This window comes from Pan paniscus, chromosome 20, assembly GCF_029289425.2.
Source record: "Pan paniscus chromosome 20, NHGRI_mPanPan1-v2.0_pri, whole genome shotgun sequence".
In the NCBI taxonomy this organism is placed as follows: domain Eukaryota; kingdom Metazoa; phylum Chordata; class Mammalia; order Primates; family Hominidae; genus Pan; species Pan paniscus.
The window spans coordinates 12,289,614-12,306,347 of record NC_073269.2 but is presented as its reverse complement, the minus strand read 5'-3'; the positions used below and the strand labels follow the sequence as shown (position 1 = coordinate 12,306,347).

General features: G+C 59.5%; 3 protein-coding genes across 4 annotated transcripts; 2 read left to right on the top strand and 1 right to left on the bottom strand.

The window, feature by feature from the left end:
- The first annotated feature begins 1,623 nt into the window (after nucleotides 1-1,623).
- Nucleotides 1,624-3,799, top strand: PCP2 (Purkinje cell protein 2). 2 transcript variants are annotated; one of them, XM_003810012.8, is made up of 4 exons: nucleotides 1,624-2,057; nucleotides 2,640-2,754; nucleotides 2,953-3,077; nucleotides 3,662-3,799. In XM_003810012.8, exons 1-4 carry the CDS (start codon nucleotides 2,007-2,009, stop codon nucleotides 3,779-3,781), a joined length of 411 nt encoding a protein of 136 aa, XP_003810060.2. In that variant the 5' UTR covers nucleotides 1,624-2,006; the 3' UTR covers nucleotides 3,782-3,799. The 2 variants fall into 2 exon arrangements, with proteins under 2 accessions (XP_003810060.2, XP_008960619.2); XM_008962371.6 differs by lacking the exon at nucleotides 1,624-2,057 and adding an exon at nucleotides 2,224-2,517.
- Nucleotides 3,800-3,845: 46 nt separating this feature from the next.
- On the bottom strand, nucleotides 3,846-5,736 carry LOC100983712 (protein PET100 homolog, mitochondrial). Its single transcript, XM_003810014.4, has 4 exons — nucleotides 5,605-5,736; nucleotides 4,808-4,894; nucleotides 4,621-4,644; nucleotides 3,846-3,997 (listed from the first exon to the last, which is right to left on the bottom strand). Exons 1-4 carry the CDS (start codon nucleotides 5,629-5,631, stop codon nucleotides 3,914-3,916), a joined length of 222 nt encoding a protein of 73 aa, XP_003810062.1. The 5' UTR covers nucleotides 5,632-5,736; the 3' UTR covers nucleotides 3,846-3,913.
- Nucleotides 5,737-5,754: 18 nt separating this feature from the next.
- Nucleotides 5,755-15,924, top strand: XAB2 (XPA binding protein 2). Its single transcript, XM_003810006.5, has 19 exons — nucleotides 5,755-5,988; nucleotides 7,175-7,323; nucleotides 7,615-7,738; nucleotides 8,026-8,223; nucleotides 9,194-9,328; nucleotides 9,420-9,584; nucleotides 11,015-11,159; nucleotides 11,578-11,729; nucleotides 12,172-12,291; nucleotides 12,579-12,710; nucleotides 12,811-12,942; nucleotides 13,028-13,141; nucleotides 14,174-14,336; nucleotides 14,433-14,623; nucleotides 14,800-14,922; nucleotides 15,030-15,201; nucleotides 15,374-15,503; nucleotides 15,593-15,702; nucleotides 15,802-15,924. Exons 1-19 carry the CDS (start codon nucleotides 5,938-5,940, stop codon nucleotides 15,861-15,863), a joined length of 2,568 nt encoding a protein of 855 aa, XP_003810054.1. The 5' UTR covers nucleotides 5,755-5,937; the 3' UTR covers nucleotides 15,864-15,924.
- The last annotated feature ends 810 nt before the right edge of the window (nucleotides 15,925-16,734 follow it).

Here is a 16,734-nt window from a genome sequence, read left to right as displayed (position 1 = left end):
TTGGCCTCCCAAAGTGTTAGGATTTTAGGTATGAGCCACCGCACCCTGCCCCTTCCTCCTTTTGTAACAGCTTTACTGAGATATAATTCACATACCATACAACTCGCTGACCTAAGGTGCGTAAGTCAATGGCTTTCAGTATTTTTGGAGTTGTGTGTCCATTACCACAATCCATTTTAGAACATTTCCACAACCCCTAGGTGTTTGGGTTTTGTCTTCTCAAGAGTTTTGAGCAGGGGAAGGCGGGGAACCCTCCAGATCCTGGGGGGATGGAAGCCAGGACCGCCTCCAGCTTCTCAGCCTGATCCCTTGCGGGGATGGAGAGCTGTTAGGGCCAGCCACCCCACCACTAACCCCCAAAAGATAATGAAGTACTAATCCCCAATACCCCACAATAGGATCTTATTTGAAATGGGGTTATTATAGATATTAGCAGTGAGCATGAGGTCACACTGGAGTAGAGTAGGCCCCTAATGCAATATCACTGGTGTCCTTGTAAGATAGTTATATGTCTGCCTGGTTCAGTGTAGGTGGTTGGGGGGGTGGGGAAATGGGTATATGAAGACTGGGACACAGAGGGAGAATGCCATGTGACCACGGAGGCAGGGAGTGAAGAGCTGCAGTGACAAGCCAAGGACATCAAGGACGGCAGGCCACTGCCAAAAGCCAGGGAGGGGCAAGGAGGGCTCCTGATACCTGGTTTTCAGAGGGAGCACAGCTCTGCCAACACCTTCATTTCAGGCTCTGGCCTCTGGAACGTTGGCTCAATAAATTTGTTAAAAAAAAATTTAAAAGGCTCAGCATGGTGGCTCATGCCTGTAATCCCAGCACTTTGGGAGGCCCAGGCGGGAGGATCACATGAACCCAGGAGTTTGAGACTAGCCTGGGCAATATAGTGAGACCTCATCTCTATATAAAAATATATAATAAAAGTCAAGTTATGTGTTTTAAGCCATCTGGTCTATGACACTTTGTTCTGGCAGGCCTAGGAAAGGGATACACGTACTGAGGAGGGGGACACTTCATTGGCATAGAGGGAGAGAGTGTAAACTTGGCCCTTTGTGGAACAGAGGAGGCTCGGGCAGAGGTGGTGATAGTGCAGCCCATTCATTCTGAGATGAAACTTCCACTGGTTTCCGTAAAGGCGTCTTGGGGAGTGAAGGGAAGGGGATGGGGACCTCCCAGTGGTATCCCCTGCTTGGGCACTGAGGGAAAGCCACAGTGGCTCGGGGGAAAAGGCAGGGACGTCCTCTCCCCGCCTGCCTCTGTCCCCAGGGAGTCTCGCCTCCTGTTCCCACCTGGGGCTAGGGTGATAGAGGAGAGGAGATAGCTCAACCTGGCATTTAGGTGATGTGGGAACAGGAGACCCCAGACTTTCTTGTTTTGGGGTCTGGGGCAGGCAACCAGGCTCCAGGGACAGTGAGTTGAAGGAAGGGTGGCTGGGAGACCCCTTGACTTGCTGCCAAGGAGACAGAGCTGGAGCTAGGGTGGCCGGTGGTGTCTGAGGCAGGTGCAGAGAGGGAGGGAGGGAAGGGGCCTTTGACTCCAACCTCCTTTTTCTCTACCGACTGCAGGTGGCAGCTGCCCTTCCAGAAGCCAGTGGGGGAACCTGGGTGGCTGGGTGGGGACACCTGCAAGTCCTCCCTAAGCCAGCTACCACCCTACACTGTTGGCCTCCCTTCTCCAACTGTGGGGACGCTGCTCAGGCCTTTTGTGACATCACACCCGAGAGTCCCTGGGGTCCAGTCATTGCTGCTGGGCACAGCGAGGTCCAAGCTCAGGTCGCCCTGCCCCCTACCCCCCATGCCAGATCCAGCATCGTTGTGGGCAAACAATTATCTGGATGATCTTTATGGGGCTTAAGCTTGGGTGGGAGCAGATGGGGCATGAGCTGGGGATTTGGGGATGGGGGGAATCCACACCCCCACATCCTGGACATTTAAAAGGCCCTCTCTGGCACTGGGCTGGGGCAGAGGCCAGCAGAAAAGTGACTGGAGTCCAGGGATATGATGGATCAGGAGGAGAAGACGGAGGAAGGCTCAGGCCCCTGTACCGAGGTGAGAGGGCCCTGCCCCCACCCCACCCCCAGCTCAAGGTCTCAGAGCCCATGATTGACAAGACTAATTAGTTTGTAGGGCACCTAATTAGCGAGTGAGTCTCCTAGGACCCCCTGACCCAGTTGTGGCTGTAGAAAGGGGCTGGTGGGCTTGGGGGTCTGAGTGCCAGGCCCCAGGGCAGAGGGCAGGGCTCTCCGTATGGACCCCTATTGATGGGAGATGCTGGGACCTGGGGGTAGCTCCTGGGCCATGTTTCCCTGATTCGTGTCCCAGCTCCCAGGCCACACTCATCAGGCCCCAATCTAGGACGGCGGGACACTGGCATCGGAGCCTGTCCCTTGAGGCGGTACCACGTGAAGTGGCACTGCTGGCCAGGGCCCCTGGGGCGGGGGCCAGGATTGGGAAGGAGACTCATGTCTCATTCAGAACAGCTCTGCAGAGAGGATCGGCGGGGACCATGGTGAGAGCTGAGGAAGTGGGGACGGCAGGCCCCGGGGTCAGGGTGTGAGCAGGCTTTCTGGGAAGTTTGGGGAGGGGCCCCCAAGCTGAAGGGCCAACCAGACTGAGCGAGTCTGTCTCCAGGCGGGCTCCCCAGACCAGGAGGGCTTCTTCAATCTGCTGAGCCACGTGCAGGGCGACCGGATGGAGGGGCAGCGCTGTTCACTGCAGGCTGGGCCGGGCCAGACCACCAAGAGCCGTGAGCATGGGCATGGGGGTGCTGTCCATGGGGCGTGAACGGGGTGGGAGTGCAGGGCAAGTGGTCATCTGGAGGGCCTGGGGGCACGGGATGTGGGAGGCGGTTGTGCACCCTGAAGCATCTGTGTGGGGGTGAAGGGGTAGGGTTGGGGGCCCCCACTCCGGCTGTGTCCTCCCAAGTCTGTGAACGTCCACGCAGACAGCGACCCCACCCCCGAGATGGACAGCCTCATGGACATGCTGGCCAGTACCCAGGGCCGCCGCATGGATGACCAACGTGTGACAGTCAGCAGCCTGCCCGGCTTCCAGCCCGTGGGGTCCAAGGTAGGTGATGTTCTGGCGATGTCGAGGAGAAACCCGCCAGGCAGTGCTCTCCGATCCTGCCCTCCACCCCAGCCAGGAGGGAACAGGGCCTGCCCCACCTCTGTCCATCCACTGCCCTGACTTCAGATGGGAGGACCAAGGACCAGGCAGTGGCTAGAGGGGCCCAAGGTTATACAGGGGCCATGCTAGTGTCAGACCCATGGCTGGAACTTGTGGCTCCTGCCCCCAAGTCTGAAGGTTCTGGGGAGGCCAAAGGGAGAAAATAGGACCCCTTCCTAGGAAAGTATCCCAGGGAGGAGGGCACGTAAGCTCACGCATAGGATATATACATCTGCATACTCACATCTGTTGACTTCACACATACACGAAGCTTGGGTTCTGATCAAGACCCCAGCGAGGGCCCCAAGACCTGCCACCTCACACTCAAATGCCACCCTAAATGGCAGATATTGAGGGTAAACATAGACCAGTGCTCACGATGAGGTGGGACACGGTGCCTACCTGCACCCTCTCTCCATTGTTCGCCACCTGTGGCCGGCACTGCCCTTGAGCCCTCCCCCTGGCTGACCCCTCTTCATCCACAGGACGGAGCACAGAAACGAGCTGGGACCCTCAGTCCCCAACCCCTGCTCACCCCTCAGGACCCGACTGCTCTCAGCTTCCGTCGGAACAGCAGCCCCCAGCCCCCGACACAAGCCCCCTGAGGGCCTGAGGCATCCTGGGTCTCACTCGGCCCCGAAAAACTGATAAAAGAATAAAACACTTAAATGAATAACAAGGAACTGAGTATATGTATATTTCATCAGGGGAGGGGCTAGGACTCCCACTTGGAGGCTTCAGGAGTTTTGCTGGGCATCGCGAAGGAGCTTCTCCTCCCGCCGCTTCCGTAACCTCTCTTTGAATTCCTCTATCTCTTGAAGCTAGGGGTGGAGAAGCGGGTGGGACAGGAAGGGGGGAGGGGCACACACCTCAGAGCCGGGACCCCCCCCCGCCCACCTCTCCCACCACCCTGCCCCAGACCACAGCTTCAGGGTTCAGTGTCTTCACTGGAAGCCCCCTGCCAATTACAAAGGGGTCTGCGTGGGATCCGCTTCACTCTTCCAGGAGAAGGCAATAAGGAAACCATCTACTCCTCTGCTCTCGGTTCCTTACTCATGGCTGAGAGTAAAATGTTTCTTTTTGAGACAAAGTCTCACTCTATTGCCCAGGCTGGAGTGCAGTGGCGTGATCTTGGGCTCACTGCAACCTCCACCTCCTGGGTTCAAGTGATTCTCCTCCCTCAGCCTCCCAAGCAGCTGGAATTATAGGCACCTGCCACCATGCCTGGCTAAGTTTTACATTTCTGTAGACATGGGGTTTCGCCATGTTGGCCAGGCTGGTTTTGAACTCCTGACCTCAAGTGATCTACCCACCTCAGCCTCCCATGCCCTGGGATTACAAGCATGAGCCACTGCGCCTGACCTAAAATTTTCATCTAAAACCCATCCCGGATACAAGAATCCAGCCTCCTCCATCCCTCTGGCAGGAAGAAGAGATCACTTACCTTCTCAGGTGGCCACAGCTCCCTCTGTAAGGAAAAGTCACAACTGGGACACGAGCCAAAGGCCTCCAGAGCCCCACACCAGGGTAGGGTCGGCTTATGGGAGGCAGACATTGGTCCCCAGCAGACTGCTGCCCCACACCCTCTCCCACCCCTGGAATGAACCCTCAAACACCCCTCTTATGCCCACCTTGCGCTGTATGACATCGTCCTCAAACCACTCGGCCTGATTGGAAACCCAGAACATAGCCACAGGGAAAGTGAGGTAGATTATCATCTGGAATGGCAGAGGGTGGGTGAGGTGAGCCCCCCCAAGCAATGTGCAGAGGCTCCTCAGAGCCTGGGGGACCCATCCTACTGCAGAGTCCAGAAGCGCCTCGTTACGGCCGACCCAAGAACCCCAGAACTCCCACCAAGGGTACAGAAACCTCGTACCCTAAAACCTAACTCCTATAATCCAGGAGGCCTCATTCCTGAAAGTTCCCTCTGAGCTGGAGTCTTCCTCTCAAAGATAGACACACAGACGCCCCAGCTACAATCAAAAGCATCTCCTCGAGACCTCATTACCCATCCCCACTTAAGATCCCGGGAGCACCCCCAAACCCAGGAGGCGTCACTCTTCAACTCCACTTCTCGAAGTCTAGGAATCTCCCTGTCATAGACACCCACCCACCACGAGCCCGAGAGCTCCCCCAGGATCTTAAGTCTTCCTTCTTTAGAGCCCCCTTCTCAGCTCACCCCTCTCTGAGGTCCTTCCTCGGACCAGTCCTCTCACAGCCCCCAAACCCAGAAGCCCAAATCCGAGAACCGCCCCCAGCCCAGCGTCCCCTCTCCTGGATTTCCAACTAGAAAGGTTCCTCTCAAATCTTAAGAGCTTTCTCCTTGGAGCGCGCCCTCTTCCTTTGAAGTCCCCCCATTTCCAACCTCATCTTCAGATCCAGGAAGATCCCCTGCCCAGCCTCCCAACCCACTCCTGTGTCCACTGACCCGAAATATCTCCAGCTTCACCCCCATCTCGTTTCTCCCGGTCAACAAAGCCACTTCCGCCCAAAGCCGACCCTCCAGCAAGACAGAAACTCACTGGTGTTTTGCACGCTCCATTGCTGAAGCTGATTGGCCAATGTGTATCCTGATGACGCATCTTCTGGCGCCTCTATTCTGCTTCCGGTCGCTGGCGGCTTCGGAAAGAAGTCAATAACGTGAGCCTGTCCGTCAAAAATGATTTAACCAATAGAAAACGGGTCTGGCTCGGAGGGGCGGGCCGTCAGTGGTAGACGTCATAAGCGCGCGACTCTCTCCAGTACCTGGGCATCCAGAAAAATGGTGGTGATGGCGCGACTCTCGCGGCCCGAGCGGCCGGACCTTGTCTTCGTGAGTCCACAGAGGAGCCGGGGGTGGCCTGCGTTGGGGCATTGGGAGCTGGACGCCGCAGGGGATCGGGGCTGGGTCGGCACGGGGATTTAGGCCGAAACTGCCAGGCCAAGGTCTGGGAACCCTAACGGGCCAGAGACCGGATCGTCATGTCCGCACCGAACTGTCCGGGAGTAAAAATATGGTGTTGTATCTTAGGGTCTGAGTAGAAAACTACTGTCGAAGGGAAGCGTCTAGCCTCCCGAACCAGGGGCGGAAATGGGGGCGTGCAGGGAATGGGAGAGGAGGAAGATCGCATAACTGAACCTTGAGAGGTGAAGATCGGTGTCTGAAGTAAAGGCGTGATTACGAGGCCAGGGTTCTGGTTTCTGGGATGAAGGCTTGGTTTTCTGGATAGCGGTCTCTAGGCCTGGACTGCAGCATGACAGTTTCTGGGGTGGTGGCCAGGCTAGAAGAACCCTGGTGATGTGGAGTTTGTCAGGCGATGGCCAGTGACATACTTACTCTCTGGAGTAGAGGCGTGACATCTTCACCCGATTCTTGGTGTGCAGAGTTAAAGGCTTGGCTTCTGGTGTATAACTCTTCCTGTGAGATAAAGGCCTAGCTTTTAACTTCTGGGGCAGAGTTGAACTAGACGCTGGCTAGTGGGATCCTGGGGGCGGGACTAGTGGCTTGGAATCTGGACCTGAGAGCCCTGGTGGCTGGGGTAAAGATCTGGTCATCTGGGCCTGGGGTGGAGATGGGTCAGATGGTGACAGTGGGAGTCTGAGGGGCCAAAGGCCTGGTGTCTGGGAAGAGGCACGTTTTGAAGAAGTGGGGTCTGGTGTCCAGGACAGAGGCCTGGCATCTGGGCCAGGGCCTTGGTATCTAAGGAGTCTGACCATCTGGGGCAGAAAGCGAGTGGTGATGCGGACTCATTCCTGGCCCAGAGCCCTAATGACTGAGAAGTCTGATGATTTGGGTTCGATTTTGGGTAGTTGAATTCTGAGGGGTAAAGGTCTGGGCCACTGTCTTGGTGTCTGGGCATCTGGTTTGGTGCCTGGGCATCTGGTGACTTGACTTCCTTGGTGGGTGGTGGGATCTAGGTAAAAGTCCAGAGTTTGGACCTGAGCCCCAGCAGTGGGATGGTGCTGCACACAGGCTCTGAGGGTAGGCCTCTCTTCTTCCCATTCCCTGGCCCTGGCAGGAGGAAGAGGACCTCCCCTATGAGGAGGAAATCATGCGGAACCAGTTCTCTGTCAAATGCTGGCTTCGCTACATCGAGTTCAAACAGGGCGCCCCGAAGCCCAGGCTCAATCAGCTATACGAGCGGGCACTCAAGCTGCTGCCCTGCAGGTGGGAATGGCTTCAGCTGCCCTGCCCACCAGCCCCCACCCCACCTGGTCCAGTTATAACAAAACTGCCAGGTGGGTCCCGGGTGATTGCTTCGTGTTTCATCACTGACCTGTACATCCCTTGATGGGTCAGCACACCTTCTCTGATGTCCCAGTCTGTCCCTGTCATTGCTGAGACATGTCACCCCTCCCACACCCCTACTTCCCACATTTGCCAACTGGGGCAGGGCAAATGGTTCTGGGGGTGTCCATAAAGCTGACCGATCAGCATCTGTCCCCTCCTATTCCCCAGCTACAAACTCTGGTACCGATACCTGAAGGCGCGTCGGGCACAGGTGAAGCATCGCTGTGTGACTGACCCTGCCTATGAAGATGTCAACAACTGTCATGAGAGGGCCTTTGTGTTCATGCACAAGGTTTGGGGCTCGGCGAGGGGATGAATCGGGAAGTGGAGCTCAGTCCATGGTGGTGGGTGGGGCGGGGACAGGGGCTGGGCTCAGCATGTTAGGGATGGGGGCTTGGATTCCTGTTGCTTCTTTGCATGGGAAGTTGGGCTGGACTCAGTCTTAGAGCTGGGGGTTTCTGGGTCCCGCTGCATTTATGTGGTGGCCCCAGGTGTGGCTCAGCCACAGGACATCGAGTGTCTGTGGCCAGGCCATGGAGTCCGTGGCTTAGCCCCAGCCGCCTCTCCCCACACCCCCAGATGCCTCGTCTGTGGCTAGATTACTGCCAGTTCCTCATGGACCAGGGGCGCGTCACACACACCCGCCGCACCTTCGACCGTGCCCTCCGGGCACTGCCCATCACGCAGCACTCTCGAATTTGGCCCCTGTATCTGCGCTTCCTGCGCTCACACCCACTGCCTGAGACAGCTGTGCGAGGCTATCGGCGCTTCCTCAAGGTGAGCCTAGCAGGTACGCTGGTTCCCCAGGTTAGTTTCCAGAAATGGCCTCACTGTGACACTAGCTCTGTGTAGGATGTCACCCAGCAGACAGGATGTGGGAAGAGGCTCCTGGAGATGCATGTGTTTTGTTGTCCATGATTCGTGTCTTTATTTTCCAAATAGTTTGCTCACACCGGTTTCACATTAGGCATAGTGATGGGTGCTGAGGACAGTGTGACTAAGACACTCCCTGCCTGCACGGAGCTTTTAGTCTAACTAGGAAGACAGATACATATGAGCTGATGGCATGAACTAGAGTAAAACCACAGCCATGAAGAGGGCCAGGAATAGGGGTGGGGAGAAGCAGGCAGGGTGGAGAGTGGAAGCACCAGCCGGGCGGGAGTGGGGCATGGTTTGCTCAAACTTAGAATATCTGTTCTATGACGTTTGGATTCTAAGCTGGACCAGTCAGGACTGAGGCTGGACCCATGGGGCCCAGGCTGGACACTATAGTCAAGGCTGGACCCATGGGATCAAGGCTGACCCAAAGGGGCCAAGGCTAGACCAGTCAGGACTGAGGCTGGACTAGTGGAGCCAAGGCTGGACCCATTGTGGGTTGGGGTTCAATTCTAACCCAAAAGGACCAAGGCTGGACCATTGGGGCTGAGACTGGACCACTGCAGTCAAGGCTGTGCCCTTGCGGATCAAGGCTAACCCAAAAAGTTAACAGCTGGTCTAGTCAGGACTGAGGCTGGACCAGTGGAGCCAAGGCAGGACCCACAGGGGGTTGAGCCTAACCCAGTGGGGCCAAGGCTAGACCAGTAGGATCTAGGCTGGACCAGTGGGGCTGAGGCTGGTTTGACAGGGCTTGCTTTTGCCCAAGACACTCATAAATGGGTTGGGGGGGGACGCCCCGAAGCCACTGAATTGGGAGGTGGGCGTAGCCCTGCCACCCCACTGACTGCCTGAGGGGTGGCTCGGTCCCCAGCTGAGTCCTGAGAGTGCAGAGGAGTACATTGAGTACCTCAAGTCAAGTGACCGGCTGGATGAGGCCGCCCAGCGCCTGGCCACCGTGGTGAACGACGAGCGTTTCGTGTCCAAGGCCGGCAAGTCCAACTACCAGGTGGGCCTGCTGGGAGCCGGGAACCGGGTGGGAGGGCCACCCCCTCCATGACTGAGCCTGAGACTCTCCCCCACTGCCCCATGCCCTGCAGCTGTGGCACGAGCTGTGCGACCTCATCTCCCAGAATCCGGACAAGGTACAGTCCCTCAATGTGGATGCCATCATCCGCGGGGGCCTCACCCGCTTCACCGACCAGCTGGGCAAGCTCTGGTGTTCTCTCGCCGACTACTACATCCGCAGTGGCCATTTCGAGAAGGTGCATGCTGGCACACGGGGCTCTGGGTTCGGGGCAGGGTCTCCCTCCGACACTCGGGGACACATGTCGACACATGCACAGGCAGAAAACATGCCATTTATGGCCGGGTGAGGTGGGTCACACCTGTCATCCCAGCACTTTGGGAGGCCAAGGCGGTAGGGTCACTTGAGGTCAGCAGTTCAAGACCAGCCTGGCCAACATGGTGAAACCCCATCTCTACTAAAAATACAAAAATTAGTCAGACATGGTGGTGGGCGCCTGTAATCCCAGCTACTCGGGAGGCTGAGGCAGGAGAATCGCTTGAACTTGGGAGGTGGAGGTTGCCGTGAGCTGCGATCGCGCCACTGAAGTCCAGCCTGGGTGGCAGAGCGAGACTCCATCTCAAAAAAAAAAAAAAAAAAAAGTGCCATTTTTGACAGACATGCATGTCCCTGCACACGATTGCTGTCCTGCTGAGGGGAGGGGAGCACTCCTGCCCGCAGGCATGTCAGCCTTGGAGTCAGCCACATTTTTGTTCAGGGTTCACCCTCTGGCTGTGCGGCCTTGGCCCCACTAAGGCGGGGTGTCTTCATTTGTAAAATCAGGGTGACAGTTACTGCCTGTCACCAATCAGCTCAGTGATGCAGGCGCAGCACTGAGGAGGTACGTGGTGTGAGGGCCACTCCCTCAGGGGTTAGCTGACTGTGGCTCTTGGCAGGCATTGGAGTGGCAAGCTCAGGGGATGGCCTGGGGGCAGGTGGGTGCAGAGAGGGCCAGAGCCGAGAGCGGGGAGGCTCAGGAACCCAGGGAAGATAGGTTGGGAGCCTCGAAAGCCAAACGGGCTGGCCGTGCTCCTGGCTGGGGGAGCCGCCAGTGGGGTGTGGGCGGTATGCGCTTCGCAGCGCCCCTTCCAGGGGCACGTGTAGGCCAAGGCTGTCGGAGGCAGCAGGGCAAGACCCGTCAGGGCTGGGTAGAGAGAGGGGACCTGAGCTGGGGTGGGTGAGCCAGATGGAGGACAGGTGGGCTGGGGAAGAGGGTCAGGCAAGCGAGAGGGGCGCTTTGGAGCAAATTCTGAGCCCTCGGAGGATGAGCTGAGGCGAGGGTCCCTGCAGGGTGGACCCATAGGCGCTGGGGGGTTTTTGGCCACCTATTGGGTGCCAAGTGCTTCACACATGTGTCTCAGTCGAGCCTGAGGTCACTGTGTGCAAAGGGCAGTCACCCGGTTTACCGAGGAGGTCCTGAAGCTCCCAAGATCACCCTGGCAGTGCAGGGCAGGGTGGGGGTGAGAAGGCTCCACTGAGGCTCTGTCCTGGGGTCACTACCCAGAGGTGCTGGATGGGTCACTACCCAGAAGGCCCCCAGGGGTTCCAGATAGGGGCTGGTGCTAAGAGTGCTGCTGCCTGTCCCCTGCGTCACTTTCTTCTCACCTCCCCTTCCCTGGGTCCCCACAGGCTCGGGACGTGTACGAGGAGGCCATCCGGACGGTGATGACCGTGCGGGACTTCACACAGGTGTTTGACAGCTACGCCCAGTTCGAGGAGAGCATGATCGCTGCAAAGATGGAGACCGCCTCAGAGCTGGGGCGCGAGGAGGAGGGTGAGTCTCTGGGGGCCCCGGCTGGTGGGGAGAGAGCTGAGTGGACATTAGCGGTAGGGGCGGGACACATCTCAGGTGAGGCAGCCCCAGGAGGCTCAGCTGGGGGCCAGCAGGGAAGGAGGCTGAGTGGATGCAGGGGGTGTGGGGGTCTTGGAGGAGCCAGGAATGGGGACACATCTCGGGCCTGGGCCAGAGCCTGGCAGGGCAGGAGGGCTAGGGGAACAGTGGGGGTAGGAGGGGGTATCCACAGTACCTGGGGCTGGGGGTGGGGCTCAGGTGGACACCCGAGCTGAGTGTCTAGGGCCCAGAGCACTTGGCTGGGGGCTGGAGCGGAGTGAGGGTGGGGAGCGGAGGCGGTGGCATCTGGGGACCTGCATCCTGGGTCTCCGCCCCTCACGAACATGCTTGTGGCTCCCAGATGATGTGGACCTGGAGCTGCGCCTGGCCCGCTTCGAGCAGCTCATCAGCCGGCGGCCCCTGCTCCTCAACAGCGTCTTGCTGCGCCAAAACCCACACCACGTGCACGAGTGGCACAAGCGTGTCGCCCTGCACCAGGGCCGCCCCCGGGAGGTGCGTGAAGCCTGCCCCGGTCCTGCCCCTGAGGGCCACAGTTCCTGCAGAACTGGGGAGCCACCCACCTTCACCCATAATGTCACCTTCTAGGGGCCTGACTCTGCTTAGTAGGTCCAATTCCACCCCTGTTCTTGGGGTTCTCGTCCTGCCCTAGCCCCGCCCCTCAGAGCCACAGTCCCTCCTGGCCCCACCCCTTGGAGGGCCACAGCTCCCTCGTGGCCCTGCCCCTTGGAGGGTCACAGCTCTCTCCTGGCCCCTCCCCTTAGGGCCACAGCTCTCTCTTGGTCCTGACCATTGGCAAGGGCCATAGTTCGTTCCTGGCCTCTCCCGACAGGGGCCACAGCACCCTCCAGGCCCCACCCCTCAGAGCCACAGCTGTGCCCCGACCGTCATCTGCAGGGTCCTGAGTCCTATGTGACCTCCTCCCTCCTGTCGCCAGATCATCAACACCTACACAGAGGCTGTGCAGACGGTGGACCCCTTCAAGGCCACAGGCAAGCCCCACACTCTGTGGGTGGCGTTTGCCAAGTTTTATGAGGACAACGGGCAGCTGGACGATGTGAGCACCCTGTTGCGTGTGCCTGTGTGTTCATGCATGTGTGCGTGCTTGTATATGTGTGCATGTATGTGTTGTGTGTACGTTTGTGCATGGATGTGTGCATGTGTGCACGTGTGTGTGTGCATGTGCATTTGGGTGCATGCATATGTGCACGCATGCGTGTGCCTGTGTGTGTGCCTGTGTGTTTGTGCCTGTATGTTTGTGAGCATGGTCGCCTTTCTGACCCTTGATGGTGGGAGCTGTCCAGGTGGGCAGGGTCTCAGCCTCGCCTCTGCCGGCCCCAGCAGGCCCGTGTCATCCTGGAGAAGGCCACCAAGGTGAACTTCAAGCAGGTGGATGACCTGGCAAGCGTGTGGTGTCAGTGCGGAGAGCTGGAGCTCCGACACGAGAACTACGATGAGGCCTTGCGGCTGCTGCGAGTGAGAACAGGCCCAGGCTGTGGGGTGGGGGCTGCAGGTTGTATGGCAAGGGCCGGGGACAGCCCCTGAGTGCCTCCCCGGCCGCTGTCTGCCCCTGCAGAAGGCCACGGCCCTGCCTGCCCGCCGGGCCGAATACTTTGATGGCTCAGAGCCCGTGCAGAACCGCGTGTACAAGTCACTGAAGGTCTGGTCCATGCTCGCTGACCTGGAGGAGAGCCTCGGCACCTTCCAGGTGAGCTGCCTGTGGCTGGGGAGGGACGGGGCCCCGGACTCAGCTCCAGAACCAGCTCCGACCTTTCCCATCCCCACCCCCGCAGTCCACCAAGGCCGTGTACGACCGCATCCTGGACCTGCGTATCGCGACACCCCAGATCGTCATCAACTATGCCATGTTCCTGGAGGAGCACAAGTACTTCGAGGAGAGCTTCAAGGTGAGGGGCTAGGGCGGACCCAGAGGCCCCTGATGGCAGTGTCCCCTCCCCAGAGGTCCTCAGCAACTTACGAATCTGCTGGGGCTTGTGTGACACAGTATACAGACTGGGTGACTTAAACAACAAAGATTTAGCTTCTCCCCGTCCTGGAGGCTGGAAGTCCAGGATCGAGGCATGGGCATGGCTGGTTCCTCCTGAGGCCTCTCTCCTTAGCTTACAGACAGCCGCCTTCTCCCTATGTCTTTGTGTGGCCTTCTCTTTGTGTGTGTCACTTTTGAAATTTCCTCTTCTTATAAAGGACATCAGTCATAATGGATTAGGCGGCCCCTAACGACCTCAGTTTAACTTAGTGATCTCATCTTCAAACAGATCTATTTTCTGAGGTACTGGGGGTTAAGATTTGAGCATATGAATGTTTTGAGGGGGCCACAGTTCATTCCATAGCAGGCACAGGGTCCTACTTCCATGTGCACCCATGACTCATGGGGAGGGTGTTGGTGCCAGTGTGTGCGGGCTCTCCCTGCCCCGCTGCTCAGGAGACGGGTTGTGGGGTCCAGGGGGTGTGTTGCGTGTCTCCGTGGGAAGGCCGTGTCCCGCGGCCGGAGCAGTCATGTTTGAGTGTGTGTTTCTATGGATCGTGTGGGCATTATACAGATACACAAATGGGGAGGTCGTACATGCACATGCGTGCTACTGCCTGCCCCTCTGTCAGGGGGTGCGGCCTTCTCCCTGGGGACAGGCAGCCAGCGTCAGCGGAGCTGGGGAGCCACCCACCTTCACCCATCATGTCACCTCCTATGGGGCCAGACTGTGCTTAGCAGGTCCCATTGCACCCCTGTTCTTGTTCTCACAGAGGGAGACAGTGCAGACGACAGACCCCCACAACTGCCATTAGGGACAGGGAGGCGTGGACAGGGAAGGGCCCCAAGGGAGATCCCGGCAGGCTCCCTACAGACGCCACCCAAGGACATCCCGGGTGCCTGGTGGTCTCTGTCTGCAGACTCTCACATGTGACTCTCCCTCTGGTAACAGGCGTACGAGCGCGGCATCTCGCTGTTCAAGTGGCCCAACGTGTCCGACATCTGGAGCACCTACCTGACCAAATTCATTGCCCGCTATGGGGGCCGCAAGCTGGAGCGGGCACGGGACCTGTTTGAACAGGCTCTGGACGGCTGCCCCCCAAAATATGCCAAGAGTGAGGCGGGCAGAGGGCATGGGGGGGTGGCGGGCGGGCTGGGTTTCTGACTGGCCCCAGCTGACCGTGCTCCCCTCTCCCGCCTACCCCGCCCAGCCTTGTACCTGCTGTACGCACAGCTGGAGGAGGAGTGGGGCCTGGCCCGGCATGCCATGGCCGTGTACGAGCGCGCCACCAGGGCCGTGGAGCCCGCCCAGCAGTACGACATGTTCAACATCTACATCAAGCGGGCGGCCGAGATCTATGGGGTCACCCACACCCGTGGCATCTACCAGAAGGCCATTGAGGTACCCACTGCCGGGGGCTGGGCCGGGGCCAGAGGTCCCTGAGCAGACGGAAGGGGTCCAGGCAGGTGGGAGGAGCTGGGGAGGAGCCTTCTGGAAGCACAGGGATGGCCATGGTGTGTTGGGAGCCCCCGAGCTACCCCGGCCTCACTCCCGGCCTCCCCAACCCCGGTGTCCAGGTGCTGTCGGACGAGCACGCGCGTGAGATGTGCCTGCGGTTTGCAGACATGGAGTGCAAGCTCGGGGAGATTGACCGGGCCCGGGCCATCTACAGCTTCTGCTCCCAGATCTGTGACCCCCGGGTAGGGCTCGGGGCTGTGGGGAGGGACGGGTATCAGGGTTGGGGGCTGCGGCGGAGTCAGCCAGCTCACGGGCACACACACCCACCCCTGCCCTGCCCCCCACGCAGACGACCGGTGCGTTCTGGCAGACGTGGAAGGACTTTGAGGTCCGGCATGGCAATGAGGACACCATCAAGGAAATGCTGCGTATCCGGCGCAGCGTGCAGGCCACGTACAACACGCAGGTCAACTTCATGGCCTCGCAGATGCTCAAGGTCTCGGGCAGTGCCACGGGCACCGGTGAGCCGTCCCAGCTGGCCCGGCCTGACCTGGGCTTTCTGGGTCTGGGAGCCTCAGATCCTGATGGCAATCTCCTTGAGGGCTGCGCCATCACCTGGGGGACTGGGACAGTGCAGCGTCCGATGTGTGGGAGGGGCCCCCGTGGCGCTGACCCCCTGCTCCCACCCCCTAGTGTCTGACCTGGCCCCTGGGCAGAGTGGCATGGACGACATGAAGCTGCTGGAACAGCGGGCAGAGCAGCTGGCGGCTGAGGCGGAGCGTGACCAGCCCTTGCGTGCCCAGAGCAAGATCCTGTTCGTGAGGTGAGGGCGGATCCTTGGGCGGGACAGGACTGGGACAGGTCCCAAGGGGGCCCGGGGTGGGGAACTGAGGCAGCATGGCCCGTCCCTAGGAGTGACGCCTCCCGGGAGGAGCTGGCAGAGCTGGCACAGCAGGTCAACCCCGAGGAGATCCAGCTGGGCGAGGATGAGGACGAGGACGAGATGGACCTGGAGCCCAACGGTGAGGGCCCGGCTGGGGCGGGGACGGGGGCAGGGCCGGGGTGGGCCTCGGGGGACAGGCCAACGCCAGGAGGGTGACTGGCTCCCGCCTTCCCCACAGAGGTTCGGCTGGAGCAGCAGAGCGTGCCCGCCGCAGTGTTCGGGAGCCTGAAGGAAGACTGACCCGTCCCTCCCCCATCCCCCCTCCCCACCCCTTCCCCAATACAGCTACCTTTGTACATCATGGTCTGAGCCTCCTTCCTGCTGCCCAGGTGCCCGAGGGAGTACAGCTCAGGAGTGCCTGGCCCTGGGCCGGGATTGGCTGCTGTGGGAGGTGGGGCAGCTGGGCCCCAGGCCAGACACTGCCCGGCCTCACCCCGCAGAGCCAGTTCTGGACTCGAGAGGCCAGTCCCTCCGCTGCCTGGGGCCTTGGAGTAGGTCCTGCCCGGAAACTTCCTTGAGCCTCTGTAGCCTGGGAAGGGCGATCCAGCCCCTGGCTGCCCAGGTCTCGCCAGCCCCTGCTTCTCAGAGCCCTTCTGTGGCCCCAGGCAGCTGCCGCCTCCGTGGGGTGGCACCCACTGTCTGTTCCCCACTAGGGACTGGCCCTTGCCCTCAAGTCCTGGAGTCAGGCAGGCTCTGGCCCAGCTCTGGGAACTGATTAGTAACGTGCTTCTGTGCCTGGACGGGGGCCAGGCGCCAGACCTTGTGCACGGCCCAGGACCAGGGCGTGGTCCTTAGTCCTAAGCCTGGGAAGCCATTAGCGGGCTGTAGGCTATTAAGGGGTTTTAAGTATCAAGGGATATAATCAGATTTGTGCTTCGAATGGGTCACACAGGCTGCTGTGTGGGCAGGAGGCAGCTGGGGACATGGGGAGGCCCAGGCCATTGGCTTGGACTTTGCAGGGAGGTGACAGGGCTGGAGAGAAGTGAGTGAGACAGGAGGGGAGGGCCGAGCTGTGTAGAACTGGGCGGCAGCTGGGAAGCCAGTGCCAGCCTGGGTTGCAGGTTAGGCCTTTCATCTGAGACACCCAGGCAATGCCAGGGGGCAACTGGAT